Below are 17,502 nucleotides of genomic sequence, written 5' to 3' on the forward strand. Positions count from 1 at the left end.
CCATTGAACCTCCAGAGTTTTAAAAATATGAAATAAATTTTTCCATATTCAGGAAAATATATAACTGTGATCATATGTAATTAAGTGTTCATTACAAATCCGTAACAGTGATAGCACCAACAGGGCCAGCCCCTGTTCAGACCAAGCCCACCATGTCTCCAAAACCAAAAATGTAGAAAAAAAGGTTTAGTATATAATATCTCAAGTCTGCTTGAATTATACAAAATGACCCAGTTCTCCCTCCCTTGGCTGGGTGTGGTCAGACGTCGCTCAAAATCTATAAATTTCTTCATTCCACCAACCCCCCCCCCCCTCCTCAAAAAAAGACAATTTAATCAAGTTTATAGTCTACTAATATGTAGAAAATACATATACATTTTTTATCTTTCTCCCCAACGAATTATGGTTTTTCTCCCCGACTGGTGCCCTGTGTCATATCTTCCTACTTCTGGCTTTGCTGAATTGATTTGTTGTATATGCCTCATTTAATTGTGTTCTCCATGATAATGTGCTGTTCAGGGACCCGTCGGCACTCTGTAAACACCACCTTTTATATCTGAGTATGTTATGTAGTGTAGAGAAATTAATTTAATTATGCCTTGTCAGTTAAGACTTGTCAGTGGAGACTGTATTTTTGGGGTTAACAACACAAGCAGCAGCCCGGGGAAGATTTATGGAGGGGCAGGGAGAACATTCCCGGTTTTCCATTGTTTTTAAAGAAAAAAATACAGAATTGCATACAAATGTTACAATATTTTGTAACGTATATATTTAACATGAACCATACCATTTTGGATACTTATTTATCTGTATAATTAGATTACATCTAGGCCTATATGAACTTTGTGCCCCCTTATTTCAAAAATTCTGAATCCGTCCCTGGCAGCAAGCATACAGTAAACTTCTATCTTGGAGCATCAAGGAGCAATGACATTGCCAACAGGGACGGACCATCCCTAATCACCAATGACTCTGACCATAAAACGGAGATAAGGTGTTGGATAAGTTCCTTCAGAGGTTAGGGTGCAAGGAAGGTGAAGCCTTAGTAACCATCATATTATGCTGCCCAAAGCAGCCCAAGAAATATGTAAAAGTTCAGAAAAACATGTTTTAGTTTTGGTCAGATGAGTGATGGGGATTGGCTTAAGATTCCATGTACCATATATGGTGTGAACAAATCACAGGCCACTGCAAAAACACATTCCTCCTTCACTATATTTTTGGAGGATTTATTTTTTTTATTTCTCTACTTTTTTTTTTATAGTCTACTGTATTTTTTTTTTGGTTTATTTTATCTGTAGTGTGAGTGGTTTTTCTTTTTTTGTATATTTTCATGAAAGTACTGTTCTGATTTCAGTTCAAGAAATTTGCCTGTTTCTTTATTAAGGAAATTCGAGAAGACATCTATTTGTTTAAACAAAGCCAAATTGGATTATAATTTTATAATATTATAATATTGTTACAGTATTATCATATACTGTTCTACATTGCTGTTTTTCTATTCTTTTCTGGTAGGTGGTATGGAATGTAACTTTATATGCACCACTCTGCTTAATTTTTACCAATATTTTTTGTTCATATCACACACTGAAGAGGGCCTATCATTACTAAAGATAATCTAGCTATAATAGTGACTTTGCAAACTGAGCTATTCCCTATGCAAACTAAGTCACAGATAAGCATACAGTATAGTTAAATGCCAAACAAAAAGAAACACTGGAAATTTGATTTGACTTTTAATGTATAGGCTCCTATGTACACAATCATTGCAATACTAAAGTACTAGTCAGGAAAAACATGTGGGAAATTTGACTACAAATTGTACAGTATAACATGTTGCAGACAATTTAAAAAGAATGAAAATAATTATGTACCATAATATTCAGGGCGGATCCAGACTTTTTCAAGGGATTGGGGGGTGGGGGGCACAAGATTTTCAGAATAGATGAGTAGCATATAACATTGATATGCACTGAAATTTTATAATTTAGAGGAAAAACGGGGTGGGTGGCACACGTGCCACCTCGTTCCCCCTACTGGATCCGCACCCTATTTGCCTGTATTTAATATATAATATACAAACAATTAACAATATATATTTTCACTGATACTGGATAATAAATAATGAGAAAAAAAAAACTTATATAATATAATTTTATATAATTTTCTTCGCTGTTAAAAAAAAATATTGATTCCTGCATAAAATATAACACACCTATGTATATTACAGACATTAAATGTAGAGAATGGTATGGTAATTCAGTACCGTACATGAAATACAAGTACAGAAACATGCATTTTATTTTGTTTATACTGTACTGCTGTTGGGATAACACAAAATAATGGCATCCATATTATAATATTTCTAAATTCAAATGTAATATACAGATATCATAAAACTGAGTGACATATCATTTATGTTCAGTGATTACCTTATGCTCCAGGACCATTAAACATTTTTATTTATTATTTTTTCTTCACTTGATTCATGATAAACATGGCCACAAACCCATTCCCCTAGACTTACCGCAAGTCCCTTAACAAGCAAGTCATTTTGGAATTCAGAGACAGATCAGATAAAAAAAAATAAAAACAGAAATTGAGTATGGGATGCCAATTAAATTTGGTATGATGCACACTGAGTGCAATAAAACAATTATATTTTATAGAATTCAATGAGTAAACTAAATTCAGGTCCTGAAACCTAGGCTACTAATTTCCAAGCAGTTATATGGTAAGCAAATAATTTGTTTACTAGATGAATTGATTGTTCAGTTTAAAAGTTCTGGTGCTGTTGAAATATGATTGAGCTAATTATAGTATATACTCATCTAACTTTGTTAACAACCTGTAAAACTATATAACTTTCTTGAAATCATTTAAATATATCCTGTGTAGACTACAGAATATGTTACATCATACACTTACATCAATTAATCAGTAACCAAAATGTTTATACAGTAGTAACTTGGTAAATATTTTCTAGGATATTAGTCTCCTAACTAATAAGAGAGCATCTTGATTTCTAGGACATTGTAATTTATTGAATCCAATTTCTGTGAAAAAAAAATGCCTGAATATATGAATAATACTTTTATAACATATTTAATTTTAAATGATGAACAATATCCAAGTTTCATTATATGTAGTTATAAATCTGCAATAATTCTTTTAATAATAAATGACTACCTGTCTGACATCTTATGTATTTAATCAACGACAAACAGGTCTGTAATAATAGTGACATCATTGTCTAATTCTTAGTCCATCACATACAATCTCCATATACAGTAATAGTATATACTGTATACCATACTCGCGCGAATAAGCGCCCCATTTGAATAAGCACCCCTCCTAACGTGAAAATTTCCTTAGGCGCCCCATTTGAATAAGCACCCCTTCTAATTTCAATAAGCGCCACCTCAATAATATCATGAGATTTTCTTTTCAGCAAGTCAATAATCCAATCAATCCTGGGATTGTGGTTGTTGGCATGATCTGAGCTGCAGAGTGCAATCACATTCTTCTTACTGTAGGTCAATATCAAAGTGAGGATATTTCTCTTGGGACAGATTAGAGCCCCGATCCCTGGACCGACAGTATATTTCCAACTTTCCTCTTCTTATATTTGTGACCTAGTCCTACTCCTCTTTTTATGACAATTTGCACATTTAGCACATTCTCATCTGAGTTTTCAAAAATGATCCTGCCATCCTGCTGATCTCAATCGGCCAATGGCCAACAAGCTAAACCACTATTCAACACCACTAATTGCATGCTCTTCTGCTGTTATGTAAATTCACAGCATTCTTGTCATGAGAAATGCATTCTAAACGATTATCTTTTCCCCCACACCACCATTCGTAATTTTCGGTTTCCCGATGTCCTTATATTATCTTTTTTTATTCAAAAAGTTCTTGAATTTAATACGTTTCTATAAGAATCCCTCAATTTTCATCTATTTCTATAAACGCCCCCTCAATTTCCACTCTGTTGTCATAAGCGTCCCGTTTAAATAAGCACCCCGTTTGAATAAGCGCCCCTCAAAAAGTGCAAAAACAAATTAAGCGCCCGGGCGCTTAATCGCGCGAGTGCGGTACAGTATATTTTAAGAATGGGATTTGCATCTGTATATAATAAAACGGCTATGCACAAGTTACTTCCAGTGCTGTCAGTAGTCAACTTTGTCTCAAAGCATTTGGCCGACGGACATCAGCTGCTCCCCAATGGCTTTGAATTTTGAAATGGAGAGGACTGGAGAAGTACCACTTTGCCTTGTCTGAATTCTAATTGATGCAATCCATGACGTGAATCTGTAGCGTGTCTATGTCCGGAAAATTTCTCTGGCAGACAGGACACAGGTGCATTGGTGACTGTAAAAAACAAAAAAAATACAAAAAATGCATGTGAAAATAAAGAAGACAAAAAATCATTTAAATTATGGTCATTGGCTAACAATTAAAATTTGTTGAACTGCAACTAATTAAGGTCAGTTACCTGTGAATTAGGAGGGGGTCCTGTGTGTTGGTAACCTCCCATGCCATACGGGTAGTAGTCTACAGGCCTTTGGTAAATAGCACCAAAGTCTGGTGGCATTACTGGTTGTGGTTGCATTGGTTGAGATTGGGAAGAGCCAAAACCATGACGCCGCTGGAGATTCTCCAAAGCTGCTTTTCTAGCAGGATTCGAATCCTCCTTCAGTTGTTCTATTTCTTCTTTTAGTCGACTAATTTGCTCATTCAGCACATCTTTTTCACTGTGTGCTTTTTCTCTGGCTTCTCGTTCTGCTTCAAAGTCTATCTTGTAAAGGTCAGCCTACAAATTTAGATATTTTGTAATTTTAGCATGGATTCCTCTTTTAAAGAAAATGCATTGATAACATTAAAGTGCTTAGCCTTTGTAAACAAAAACGATGGATAAATGGATGAGCAAACATTTTAGTAGTAGATGAAATCCTTCTACAGTTACTTTAAGTATACTTGTATAACAACAGATTCATGGTCTCTTAGTATGTACCAGGCAGCTCACCTGGGCCATTAATGCTGGACATTGATCCTTAAACTGCTGAAGTTCCTTCACTTCATCCTGCAGCTCTTTGATTTGGTGATACTTCTTTTGCAATGCTTCCTCAGATGAGATCAATTTCACTGTAAGCTCTTCAATTTCCTAGAAAGTGAGTTTAAAATTAAATTTGTACTCATTACTCATCCTCTTCATGCAAACGTTATTCCCAAATTGTACAGTTTTTAAGGCTACTTCAGGAGCAGTTCAAACACATTTAACATATGGTTAATGGTCAATGGTTGTAAAAATCTGTATCTCATTAACTGTTCCCCGGTTTTTTAAATATTCAAAAATCTGTATCTCATTAACTGTTCCTAAGTTTTTCGTCAAACAACTTTTTTCTGTCTATCTTAGAAAATACAACATATCAACATTTTTTTTCCTTTGGAGCCTCTTCATCAAATTAGGGGACTCTTGAAAAGAATGTGGTAGTGAATTCCAGAGCTTGATACCAACAACTGAAAAGAAGTTGCCATGAAACTCGGACAAAGTGACTATTAAGTATTAAAACATATTCTTTTCTACATAATTATATTCTATAATTGGCATTACAATGTAATATATTTGAACTCAGGGATAACTTAAATAATAATAAGAAATTATTATTTAAGTTATCCCTGAGCTGAAGTGTCATTTGCACAACTGCTTTAAAAACAAACAGTTTAAAACATTAGTGTGCAAAGTTGCACAGTTGAGCATGACTGCATGCACAGTAGATTATAGATTTTATTTATCAAATGTTGTTAAAATGTTGCCAGATATAGATATGAAAATAATAGTCAAAATTTCCAACTTGAAATAAAAGATTGCGGGTGGAAGGTGCTGTGGTGATGGTTGTCACTGTTCATAGCGGTCTTTGTTTGTTTTAGGTTATTTCTGGTTTTACTTCTTTTTCGTTTTTTCTCTTTTCTGTTTATGTTTAAAGCGCATAGAAGCTCAAGCATTATACATTATATAAATGTAACCTTATTATTACTTGATAAGAAGTAGCTTTTAATATTGTAAGCATATTGCTTCATATTGAAATTTAAACTCTTTCTTTCGTACCTTTTCATCAACAGCCTTATGTCTTGCCTCATCATATTTAAGACAAACATCATTGTATACTGTTTGCAGATTTTGGTATTTCATTAACAGATCATTTCTTTCCTCTCTAAAAATAAAAATATAAAATAGAATATTTACTGCATATTTTTTTTAACCAGCTTATTAAAAACAAAAACAATACTGTTAAATAGGAATTCACAACACATTTCATCATTTTAACATTTTATTTTCATCTAACTAGCAATTACTTTATACAATTTATTAATTTTATTTATTTAGTTATTTACATACTTTAAAGAATGTGGTACTTTATAAATATAAAACAAAGTTCTATTTGTATTTTATGAAGTGAAATTTTTTTATCAATGAGGAAAAGCTTAGCAACTGCAATAATTTAACTCAGGATTATGGAAGCAATTTCTTTATATCCACTAAACTCAGTTAAATATCAGCACGGGTCTACTTACATGACTACTGCCAACCCACTGGTTTCCTCATTAAGACGCTTGATCTCCACCTGCATACGTTCAATGATTGCTGTGTCTTGCATGCTTTGGTTATATTGCTCGCTGGCTAACACACTATTCTTAAGTTCAAGTTGTTTAATCCTGTATATAACACAAAACATATATTTATTGTCGTTACCATACAAACTGCCAATTAAGACACATTAAATCTTATCTACATGTTAAATTCAGTAGCGGATTCAAGGGCCAGCCATCTAGAAGTGCCATAATCTATTTTCTCACAACAGCCCATGGTGGGGCTAAAGTGGTATGAACCCTTCATTCTTTGAAAATCCCTCCCTGGGCCCCCTCTATTTCAAATTCCTAGATCCGCCACTGAAATTGTCAGTCTAGAATCTAATTTATATAAAAAAAATATAAAACAGTCCATGTAATACATGTATGACTTCTGCGTTTGGAATGATTTCCTAGGAAAATTAAAAACCCATCTTCATAATCTTTTTTGTACATCAAAATTTTTACTTTTAAATCTGATAGTTTTGCTAATTATTAAATGTAGTTATATTATTTGATTTTATGATTTCTGATTTAGATTTCACTTATGTATTACCATCTCAACTTAGAGTATTTGGTCTACAAGCATTATTTATTTATTTATTATTTATTTTTTATTAATTATTATTATTTTATCTTTTTTTTTACATAAAAATCTTTAAATATTATTAAAAATTTCTTTCATTAGTTATGCATTTTCCATAATATTACGATTTTTAAAATTAGAAATTTGTGATAAATTGCAAATAACTGGATCCAGTATACTCGCCTATCATTTCGTTTCTGAACCTGGATGTTGGCATCTTCAACTTGTTTATTCATTTCTTCAAGTTCTGACATCAATGCCATCACTTGTGATTTCAGAGCACGGATGTCATCTCCAGTACTTTGATATCGAGGTTCCTGTTATGATTTAGAATAAAATATTGATCTTGAGAAAAAATAATATTTTATCCTTTCTTGTCTTTGACATTGACAATCTAGCTTTTTACAAATTGATAACTTTTACAGTAAATAAAAAAATCAGATCAGATTAACATGCAACGTATCACTAATTAGCTCAAACTAATTAAGAGGCCTAGAGGAAAAAATTTTCATTTCTGATCGTTTCTCATGTGTCCCACAGAACAAAATCCGCTAGATTGAAGTAAATTTTTGGTTGATTTGCCATGGAATTACACAATGATGACAACGACAAAGATGGCGGCAATGAAAGGCGGAAACGACGACAATGGCGGCGACAACCACAACAACTACATACAACTGCTACTATCATTATTGTTATAATTAATACATACCTCCATGTAATTCCGAGCTTCTTCTAATTCTTTGCATACATTGTCTAGTTTCCTATTCAGATCTTCAACAGTCATCTCATGTTCTCTTTCTCTTTTTGATATTTCCTTGTTGTTTTTAGTTTGCAATTCTTGCTGCGTAATAAGGAGTTCCATCTCTAACTCATGAACTCGATTTGATTCAGCTGTAAGTTTTTCCTGAAGACTGGCACATTTCTGTCTCTCAGCTCTAAATATTAGCATAAGATTCTGTACTGTTTCCCCATCATCCGATGATTGTCTTCTAATATTCTTAACATCAGTATTTGGTGCACTTCCAACCATGACTTCAGTGGATACTGCTGGAGGATGGATGTCTGATGGTGGTGTCTTGGCATCTTTTGGCTTAGCCTCAGTGCACTTATGTTGCTGATAGTGGGTCAGACTTTGCTCAAGCCCTTCCTTATCAGTCTGCAGTTTGGCAATATTTGCACGAAGTTTTTCAAATTCTTTTGACTTCTCTTCATGCATCTGTTGGTGCTTGATGAGATCACCTTTGAGGGCCTCAATCTCTGACTGATTTCTAGTATGAAGGTTCTGAAAGCTTGTTAAGTCTTCATTCAGTTGGGTATTAATTGACATCACCTTTTTGAGTTCATCCCGCATTGATGTCAATTCTTCTTGAAAGCTTTCTGGGGCCTCAAGTGATGACTTGTTTGGTGTCTCTTTTGGTATCTCTTTTGACCCTTCTGAGACCAAAACCTGTCGATATTAATGAAAGTATTTAATCCACTCTTAAACAGGCAGTTATGTTGTCATTTTGTTTTATCCCCTTATTAGCAGGTTTGTAGTCAGGTTTTTAATAATATTATGGGTACCTACACTTAGGCTAACAAAGACTTTCCATATATAAACCTATCGCAGCCATGCCAACCCTACAAGGCCAACAAGTGGAGTCTGGAAAACTTCTAAGTGGAGTTTTGGCAATGTGAGGAGTATTCCTAAGACATGGTACCAATGTGATCGGATTGTAAAATATAACTGTTTTGACTCACAACAGCAACACCGCTGTGCAAGACTAGGCCCTAGGCCTAGGCAGAAAGTCAACACCACACCAATCACAACAAGCGCACTATTGGCATCACCTACAGTAGTTTTGATCTCAAACTGACAGGATACTTTCCGTTATTAACTTGCATGTTTATGTGTGTTTTAGCTTCTTTTCTGCAGGAAGCTCAACACTACTACTCGTTTCACGGTACTGCCTAAGCCTACATCCATATCGCTCTCATCGGACTCCATTTTCAAAATTGTGCTTTACTAGACTGTTGTTGTTACGAAATCAGTAGACCATGGAGCACTATACAGTTCAGAGTGCAGTGCAACTCTCACATCAATTTGGCCAATGAATTTTTTTTTTTTCAAAATCAGTAGACCGTGGAGCGCGAATTAATTTTTTGTATACAGTTCAGAGTGCAACTCTGACAGTGATTTGGTCAATGAAATTGGTTTTTTTTCTAAATCAGTAGACCGTAGAGCGCAAATTACTATTTCGTAAACAGTTCAGAGCGCTGTTTTCAGGACGAAATTAAGTGGTCTTGTTCTTATCTAAATCATAGGATTATAATTTTTATTCGGAAATGCGCGATTTATTTCAGCTGGCCAAAATGCGTAAAAAGCGGAGATTTGACCCAAAATCGGAGTGCGGAGTTTTGCTTAAATAAACGGAGTAACGCCGCCGAAATCAGAGTGGTTGGCATGTCTGCTATCGCACAGTAATTCTATTATGCAGCTTGCAACCAGGGTATTTTGAGAGGTTGGTATAACAATTATAAAATATTGGAACCCAATTAATTTGCTTAAAAAGCAAAAAACATTGACATTTAATCTCTGTTTAAACCACACAACCGATCATTACAGTGTCCATTCTCTAATGATTTTAATTAATTAATAAAAGCTGCTTTACACAATAGCATAGTTTGAGATCATATTCTCTTTTAGAAGCCTATGTTTTGCACCGACAGGCAATTGCCAGCTCCGCGTCTACAGTACATTTACATGACACTTGAAATAATTGCTGAAGTTCCGCCAGAATGTGCCTATCTCGGGTATAAGCCCACCTCATTATTTCACCTCCAATTTTCTGTGCTACAGTAGTCTTCTTCAAGCAAAAGCCCAAGATATGATTGAAATGAGTAGCTTAAAGATGTACAGAATTTAACTCGCTCATTTTGAAGTAACTTGAACATAGAAAGAGTGTTTTAAAGAATGTTTACCCATAGTTTTCTAAATGATAGAAACACTTCCAGTCACTGGAAGTGTAATATTTGATTAATTTTATTATCATTGTTCAGTATAAAAAACAGGGTACACATTTTTTTTAATTCAATCATTTCTATGCTCAAGTTAATAATTTGTATGTTACTGCAAAATGACCAAATTTAAATTTTTTTTTAATGACTTTTGTCATTTTCATGGCAATACATCTTTTTAAGCTTACTTGTACAAATATTCTCAGAAAGAAATCAAATACTGTATTAGCTTCGAGTTAAGCATGCTATTTGACTGAAAAGGGGGTTCCTTTAGTACAAGCCACCCCACATCCCAAATCCATTTTGTACATTTTGTATTCAAGGGGGGTAGGGGGTGGGTGGAAACCAGAGGAAATATGTATCAATATATTCTTACCATTTCCGTTGGCGGTTTTGCTGTTTCTTTTATTTCTGACAATTCTCTCGCTATCATGTCAATCTGCTCATCCTTGCACTTTAATTGTTCACTCATCTCTGCTATTTTTAAGTTCAGTTCTTTGACCTGTGCATCGGTCTTGGCTTCTGATTTTATTCCTTCCATTCTTTCTGACTGTGGCACAGTTTTATCTACTTCTACATTTTCATTGGTTTCTGAATGTATCCCTTCCATAATTTGTAATGAGATACCCTCAAGATATTTCTTACAATCTGGATCTATCTCCTACAAAATAATTTTTAAACATCTACCATTTTACATTGAATACGTGAAATTTTAATTCTTTTAATAAAAAGTAAAAAAAATATGCATTATAAAAGTAATCCTATAATGGTATAGTCTTTCATCTTCCAAATCAAATTTGCCTTAAACATTTAGTAAGATTAATCATATTTTAAATTACTTTTGATTTATCTCATTATAATCCAATTCAATCCAATCACTGTTTCAGGTAAAAATTATTATTATTCTTACTTTACTTATTGTTATGAATTTTTATTTTTTATAGATACACCATCTAAGTTAAGCTACTTGGAAAAATAACAAATTGCTTGATAGAATACTTAATGATTTGCTTTCATTTGTTAATTATATTAAAAAGAAATCTTTGCAAGGGGTGTTTCCCTTCTTAGATTCAATGAAAATAGGTTATTCACTTCAAAATTCATTTCAACTCCACTCCCCTCTTTTTTATCAACAATACCTTGGACTCATCCATGGTAATTAATTACCTTTTATTTTCAAAATCAAAATTTTAACTTTCAAATATGGTAGAAGTTTACTAAATAGATTCATCTCATTTTAAATTACTTTTGATTGCTTTTCCAGGTTAAAAATAATAATTATTCGTGCTGTTTTTTTCAAAGTGAAATGTGTATACCACCACGAAACAGGGGTGGAGCCGCAGAATTAGCAATGTCAGTACAATAGTAAAAACACGCCCACCACCAATTTCTCTGTTCAATATTGTTCTATCAGAACAGTGTTGCAGTATACCCACTGCTACATTGGGATTAGATTCATCACTGTCAACCAAGCGCAAACTAAGTGGTCTAGTGGTTAAGACACCAGGCTAGTTATCTGGAGGTTGATGGTTTCATTCCCACCCAAATTACTTGCAAGATTTTTTTAGCAATCATTTGGGACAAAAATATGATAATGCATCATATAGGGCACATATCATTTGTATTAAAGAAAAATTGTTAAAAAAATAATTATACCTTTTGGATAATGTGGCCAAGTCCTTTAAGAACAGATTCAAGTCAATCATTTGGGAACATACTGAACAAAATACGATAACGCATCAGATAGGGCACATATCATTTGTATTAAAGAAAAATTTAAAAAAATAATTATACCTTTTGGATAATGTGGCCAAGTTCTTTAAGAACAGATTCAAGTCGATGTTTGTATTGTTCACTGTCTTTTCGCACAGATTCAATGCTGTGTTTGTAGTCATCATTCTCTTTTTGCAGACTCAGAATCTTCTCCTTAGCTCGCTGATGATTTGTCTCGTTTACTTCCATCCACTTTCCTTGAGCACTTGTCATCTCTTTCATTTCTTCAATTCGTTTTGTGAGCAGTTGATTCATTTTCTTTAGTTGTTCTAAAAAGGAAGTGATAAATGTTTATTAAAGTCCTGCACTTTCGATTTACTTTGAATCTTCATACAATTATAAATGGTTTTGCACCAGTGCCATATTAATAAATTTTCTTGTAGAACCTCCAAATGTAGAAGATCCTTATTGGGCCCCCACTTTTTGAATGCCTGGATCCGCCACTGTGTACCACCTGCTACAAATCCGCTAGGTACAAATGAGGTCATGTACAGATACTGTACAATATAAAGTTTATTTACAAAAAATTTAATTGATTTGAACTTCACTGATGATTCACTTGAGTGCTCAGCTGGTGCTTACAATACTAAATATTGAAATGCAAACATTATCACTTATTTAAACACAAAGTCTATTAAATCAATCAAACACTCTTTCATGTAAGTTTAATGCATAGTACTTAGTGTTCTTTTTTTTAAACCATCTGATGCATTGATGAAAGTAATGACTGATCAAACTAGGCACAACGAATTTGGCCTACTAATACCTAGGGTCATTGCATGTTAAACCAACAATGATGTTATATGGGTCCTATGGTAATTATAAAAACAATCTTAATTTAACAATTAAAAGAATTTTACAAATTAACAGTTTATTAATTTTTGTTTGCAGAAAATACTTAGTCAAACTATGCAGTAATCATGCATTATTGCAGCTCCTTCTTACTACCTTGTAAAGTCTCTTTTTCATTTCCTTTTTTATTGGTTGCATATATGGGTCGGAGTTGTCATAAAATAGCCTTTTGCCTATTGACATATTTAAGAAATACTGGTAAAAGCCTTTAAGTAGATTTCTAAGTCAATTTCACACAGCTCCCTGTGTTGGCTTGTCATGCATGTATCTAAACCCCCGTTCCGCAAACTTTTTAGCCAGTACCCCAAACCATATATTCAACACTTACGACACGATCCAACGATCTCAGGCCAAATGATCTTGAAAAATCTCAGCCAAATTAATAAATATGATGTTATTATTGTGGTCAGGTTTGCCTGCTTTTAGTCACTACCTCAAGTTCATTGTTAAATTTTGTCTTTTATCTAAAGAGGTGTCATTTAAAAGTAAAATGTATGGAAATACCACCTTGTTATTTTGCTTCGTAATTATACAGTAGATGCGAAGACGTCCATTTACATTTTGACCATGTGCGAGAGATATCAGTGTTCACAATTAAAGACAATTTTTGGGCGATTTTTCTATATCAGGCGTATTTTAGTAAATTTGCGTGCTACAGATGATTTGCACAAGAAGCATGATTTAAAAAATAAAAAATGTGTAGTGTATTACTATTGAAATTTGCTATTTGTCTTTTATCCAAAGCATTACCTTACTCCTGTCCAAGTTAATCAGAACAGAAATGTATTGTTCGCTCGGTAAATGTCAAGCTAACTCACATGCATCGGGGTTCAGTTCCGTGTTCAGTTTTTGACATTATTTTTTTAGCACTTTCGTTTGTTACCATCATTTTTTTTTTTTATCTGAAGCGATTGCGCGAGCCATCAACATTTTTTCAAGACCCAAAAATTGTGGAATCAAACTCATTCACTGTAAATGAATCAGAAATTCTCTCTAAAATAGTGACAACATAATTGGGACAATCAGAATTCAATAAAAAATTGTTTTACTGCATAAGCTGCGATTTAATTTCTTTATTATCAAGAAATACGAAATTGTGTATAGTATACCATTTCCATATTTCCATAGAGATAATTAATCTTTAGACTTTTCAGTAGAGGTACAGAAAAAAATAAAGAAAATCCATACAACTTGAGACTATTGAGCCTCCAGCATCATGATTGTTTCTTGACCTTTTAAAATTCTCAAAAACACAAATTGATTTAATATTAATACAAACCTTTCAAATTGGTATTCTCTTCTTTCAGGATTTCCCATGATTGTATAAGGTTCTTTTCATCTAGCATTGTGTGATGACGGTTATCTGACAGATGGACGTCACTCAATGTAGTTGCTATGTCTACATCATTACCACTGTAATTCAGCACAACAAAGTCACCTTGCAAACTGGACAGATTTGCCTCAAATTCTTGACCTTCTTGATCTTCATGATCTTCTTGACCCTTGTTGTCATTAATATTATCCATGTTGTATCTGTAGTAGGATTCACATTGATGATTGTATACTGTTATTTGTATTATACTGGTGTTTTATGTACTTTTACGTACACCCATGCAAATATACTGTATAGGCTACTCATAGAGCTGTGATACTGAATCACTGCCACTGAACCACTGGCACTGAGACACTTTTAATCATACAACTGTATGTTAAACAGTATAACATCTTGTTAATATTCATTAGTATTGTTTATTCATTTGTTTATAACATTGTGTTTACAGTGCTAGTGATACAGCAAAATATACAGTATGTATACTGTACTATGATTGGCAATTCTAAAGGTAACTCAGCTACACTTTCGCACATTCATTTACACTCTTCATGCTCAACAGTAGCCCATCAATTCATTGGACTGGAATTTTCATTTTTTTTTTGTATTTTTAAACCTAACATCCAATGCTATAGTATTATCACCATTACAAAAATAATATGTCAACTTGTACCGTATGTATGCGTGGGACAGCTCGGAAAAATAGTAACTCATGCTACGCTAAAAGGACCACATGGTAAAAAATGACTAGTTTTTGGTTGACAATTTGTCCGGGCATACAAGGCATTGTTCTACTTATCCATTTTTTTTTTTTTTTTTAGTTTATTTTTCAAAAACTTGTAAAATGATCAATTAAACCAATTTATTTAATCAATAAAATGAGATATCAAAATACATCTACTGCTGGTAACTCATGCTATTCATTCCAAGTTACTGTAAAGATACAAGAAGGGAAGTATTCATAGGTTACATAACTGTCTCTTATACAAATCTAGATGTGTATAAGAGACAGGGATAATGTGGCCAAGTTCTTTAAGAACAGATTCAAGTCGATGTTTGTATTGTTCACTGTCTTTTCGCACAGATTCAATGCTGTGTTTGTAGTCATCATTCTCTTTTTGCAGACTCAGAATCTTCTCCTTAGCTCGCTGATGATTTGTCTCGTTTACTTCCATCCACTTTCCTTGAGCACTTGTCATCTCTTTCATTTCTTCAATTCGTTTTGTGAGCAGTTGATTCATTTTCTTTAGTTGTTCTAAAAAGGAAGTGATAAATGTTTATTAAAGTCCTGCACTTTCGATTTACTTTGAATCTTCATACAATTATAAATGGTTTTGCACCAGTGCCATATTAATAAATTTTCTTGTAGAACCTCCAAATGTAGAAGATCCTTATTGGGCCCCCACTTTTTGAATGCCTGGATCCGCCACTGTGTACCACCTGCTACAAATCCGCTAGGTACAAATTTTTTTTTTTTTTTAGTTTATTTTTCAAAAACTTGTAAAATGATCAATTAAACCAATTTATTTAATCAATAAATTGAGATATCAAAATACATCTATTGCTGGTAACTCATGCTATTCATTCCAAGTTACTGTAAAGATACAAGAAGGGAAGTATTCATAGATTACATAATGGTTGTTCAGACTTCTCAAGTACTATGGAAATTTTGCCTAATTACGGACATACGGAAATAGATAAAAATACTACGGAAATACTGTAGACAAAAAAAAATTATCACAAATGGCTTATCCCATAAGTAAATCCAGAACAAATGAATTTTCCATCAGAATATTCAATATTTGTTGACACATTGTGCCTAGACAACTCATTCTTGTTAGATTTACCAAGGAGGTATATTATTTTTATACCTCCTTGGATTTACTGATAAATTATAGTGAAAACATGTGAAAACTAAGAAAAAATTAAGTGTCCTTAAAAATCTTCATCCAGTCCTGTTTCCTTAAAATTCCACAACTGTTCCTGGAGAGAGTAATTTAAGCAACCCATATTTTGAACTCAAGAGAAACTAGGCCTATTATTATTACTAATTAAAGCCTAGGGGCCTAGCCTACCTAGGCCTAGGGCCTAGGTGCTACGGAAATGTTGTATTCACTTACGGATAGTTTTTTCACAAACTTGATTAAGTCTGGTTGTTTCGAACCATTATTCATTAAAAGCACCAATCAATGGTCCATTCATGTGTCTCAAGATCTAGGCTAAATCAAGGTAAACTAGGCATAGCGCTAGCCTAGGCCTAGAGCTATCACGCAGGCTAGGGCTAGTAGCCTACTAAGTAGGCCTACGACTACGTACGTAGCGTAGGCCTAGGCCTACGTCATTAAACTATTTTGTCTGTGCTACTGTAAGTCACAAGTGCCCATCTGCTAGCTGGTTTGAGCAGTAGGCCTAGGTCGGTTACTGCCTGAGAAAAGACGGAAATGTTTATTCTTTTGACATAGCAGCCAGGCTACGAACTAGCCTATAAGAGTAGTACTAGTGTAGTAGGCCTAGGCGTGGCCTAGACTTAGGCCAAGTATAAACCAGGGCCAGGCGGCAGACCTCTTGTTAAATTTTGGGAGGGACTGACCTACTGAAGAAAACACCTACCTTTTCTTCAGCTGTAAATTTGGTTAACTAAAATACAGTCTTTAACATTTTTGTTCTAAGCAGTTCACAAATACACTCTGGTAAATTCCATCTGTTCTAAAAATAACAATTTGGAAAATCCAACGCTCTAAAAATAAATAGGCCTAGGCTTAGCTCTCCTTCCTAGGCACATTGGGAATTCCCCCCACATATAATCGATTATCTGCATTCGACACTGTTTGGACGCTGGATCTCAGAGAGTGTTCTGACCAATCAGGATACAGTACTATAACTTTTTGAGGGATGGTAAAGGTCTCCCTCCAGTTAAAGACCACCTACAATTAAAAACAAATTTTCTGTTATCCCGTTTGAATTCCTCTCTTTTAACATTAGCTGTCCCCTCCAATAAAAGACTCCCTCTATGGTTTTGGTGGACCCAAATAAATATATTCCCCCCAATAAAGACCACTATAAATAAATAGTGATGTTATTATAAATTTTGTTAGAGAGCATAAAATTAAAATATTAGCCAATGCACATCAGAAGATGATATTTTGTGTGTGTTTTGTGTACATTAAGTGATGATAAAGAACTCCTTGATACAGAGATTGATGCTACAGTTAAGTGGCCCTATTTATTGTTTTATAGTAGTAATTCCCAACATTTAGCATTCATTTTGAAAAGAAGCCACACGCTTTACCTTGCAAAAGTAGCCTCGAAAAAAGAAGCCCATCCAAAAT

The 17,502-nt window shown here is 33.9% G+C and overlaps 1 protein-coding gene across 3 annotated transcripts; it reads right to left on the reverse strand.

Annotated features, from left to right (window-relative positions):
• Window positions 1–1,723: 1,723 nt before the first annotated feature.
• LOC117114428 (optineurin-like) lies at window positions 1,724–17,004 on the reverse strand. 3 transcript variants are annotated; one of them, XM_033258092.1, is made up of 12 exons: window positions 16,784–17,004; window positions 14,123–14,376; window positions 12,013–12,260; window positions 10,595–10,879; window positions 8,326–8,668; window positions 7,931–8,295; window positions 7,402–7,535; window positions 6,579–6,719; window positions 6,112–6,217; window positions 5,029–5,166; window positions 4,498–4,815; window positions 4,234–4,373 (listed from the first exon to the last, which is right to left on the reverse strand). In XM_033258092.1, the coding sequence occupies exons 2-12, from the start codon at window positions 14,367–14,369 to the stop codon at window positions 4,287–4,289; spliced, it is 2,412 nt and encodes an 803-aa protein (XP_033113983.1). In that variant the 5' UTR covers window positions 14,370–14,376; window positions 16,784–17,004; the 3' UTR covers window positions 4,234–4,286. The 3 variants fall into 3 exon arrangements, with proteins under 3 accessions (XP_033113982.1, XP_033113983.1, XP_033113981.1); XM_033258091.1 differs by having other exon boundaries at window positions 1,724–4,373; window positions 7,931–8,668; window positions 16,784–17,002; XM_033258090.1 differs by lacking the exon at window positions 16,784–17,004 and adding an exon at window positions 16,294–16,707 and having other exon boundaries at window positions 7,931–8,668.
• Window positions 17,005–17,502: the final 498 nt, after the last annotated feature.

This window comes from Anneissia japonica, unplaced genomic scaffold (genome assembly GCF_011630105.1).
Source record: "Anneissia japonica isolate Jap-2015-1 unplaced genomic scaffold, ASM1163010v1 scaffold3845_len455572_cov173, whole genome shotgun sequence".
NCBI lineage: Eukaryota > Metazoa > Echinodermata > Crinoidea > Comatulida > Comatulidae > Anneissia > Anneissia japonica.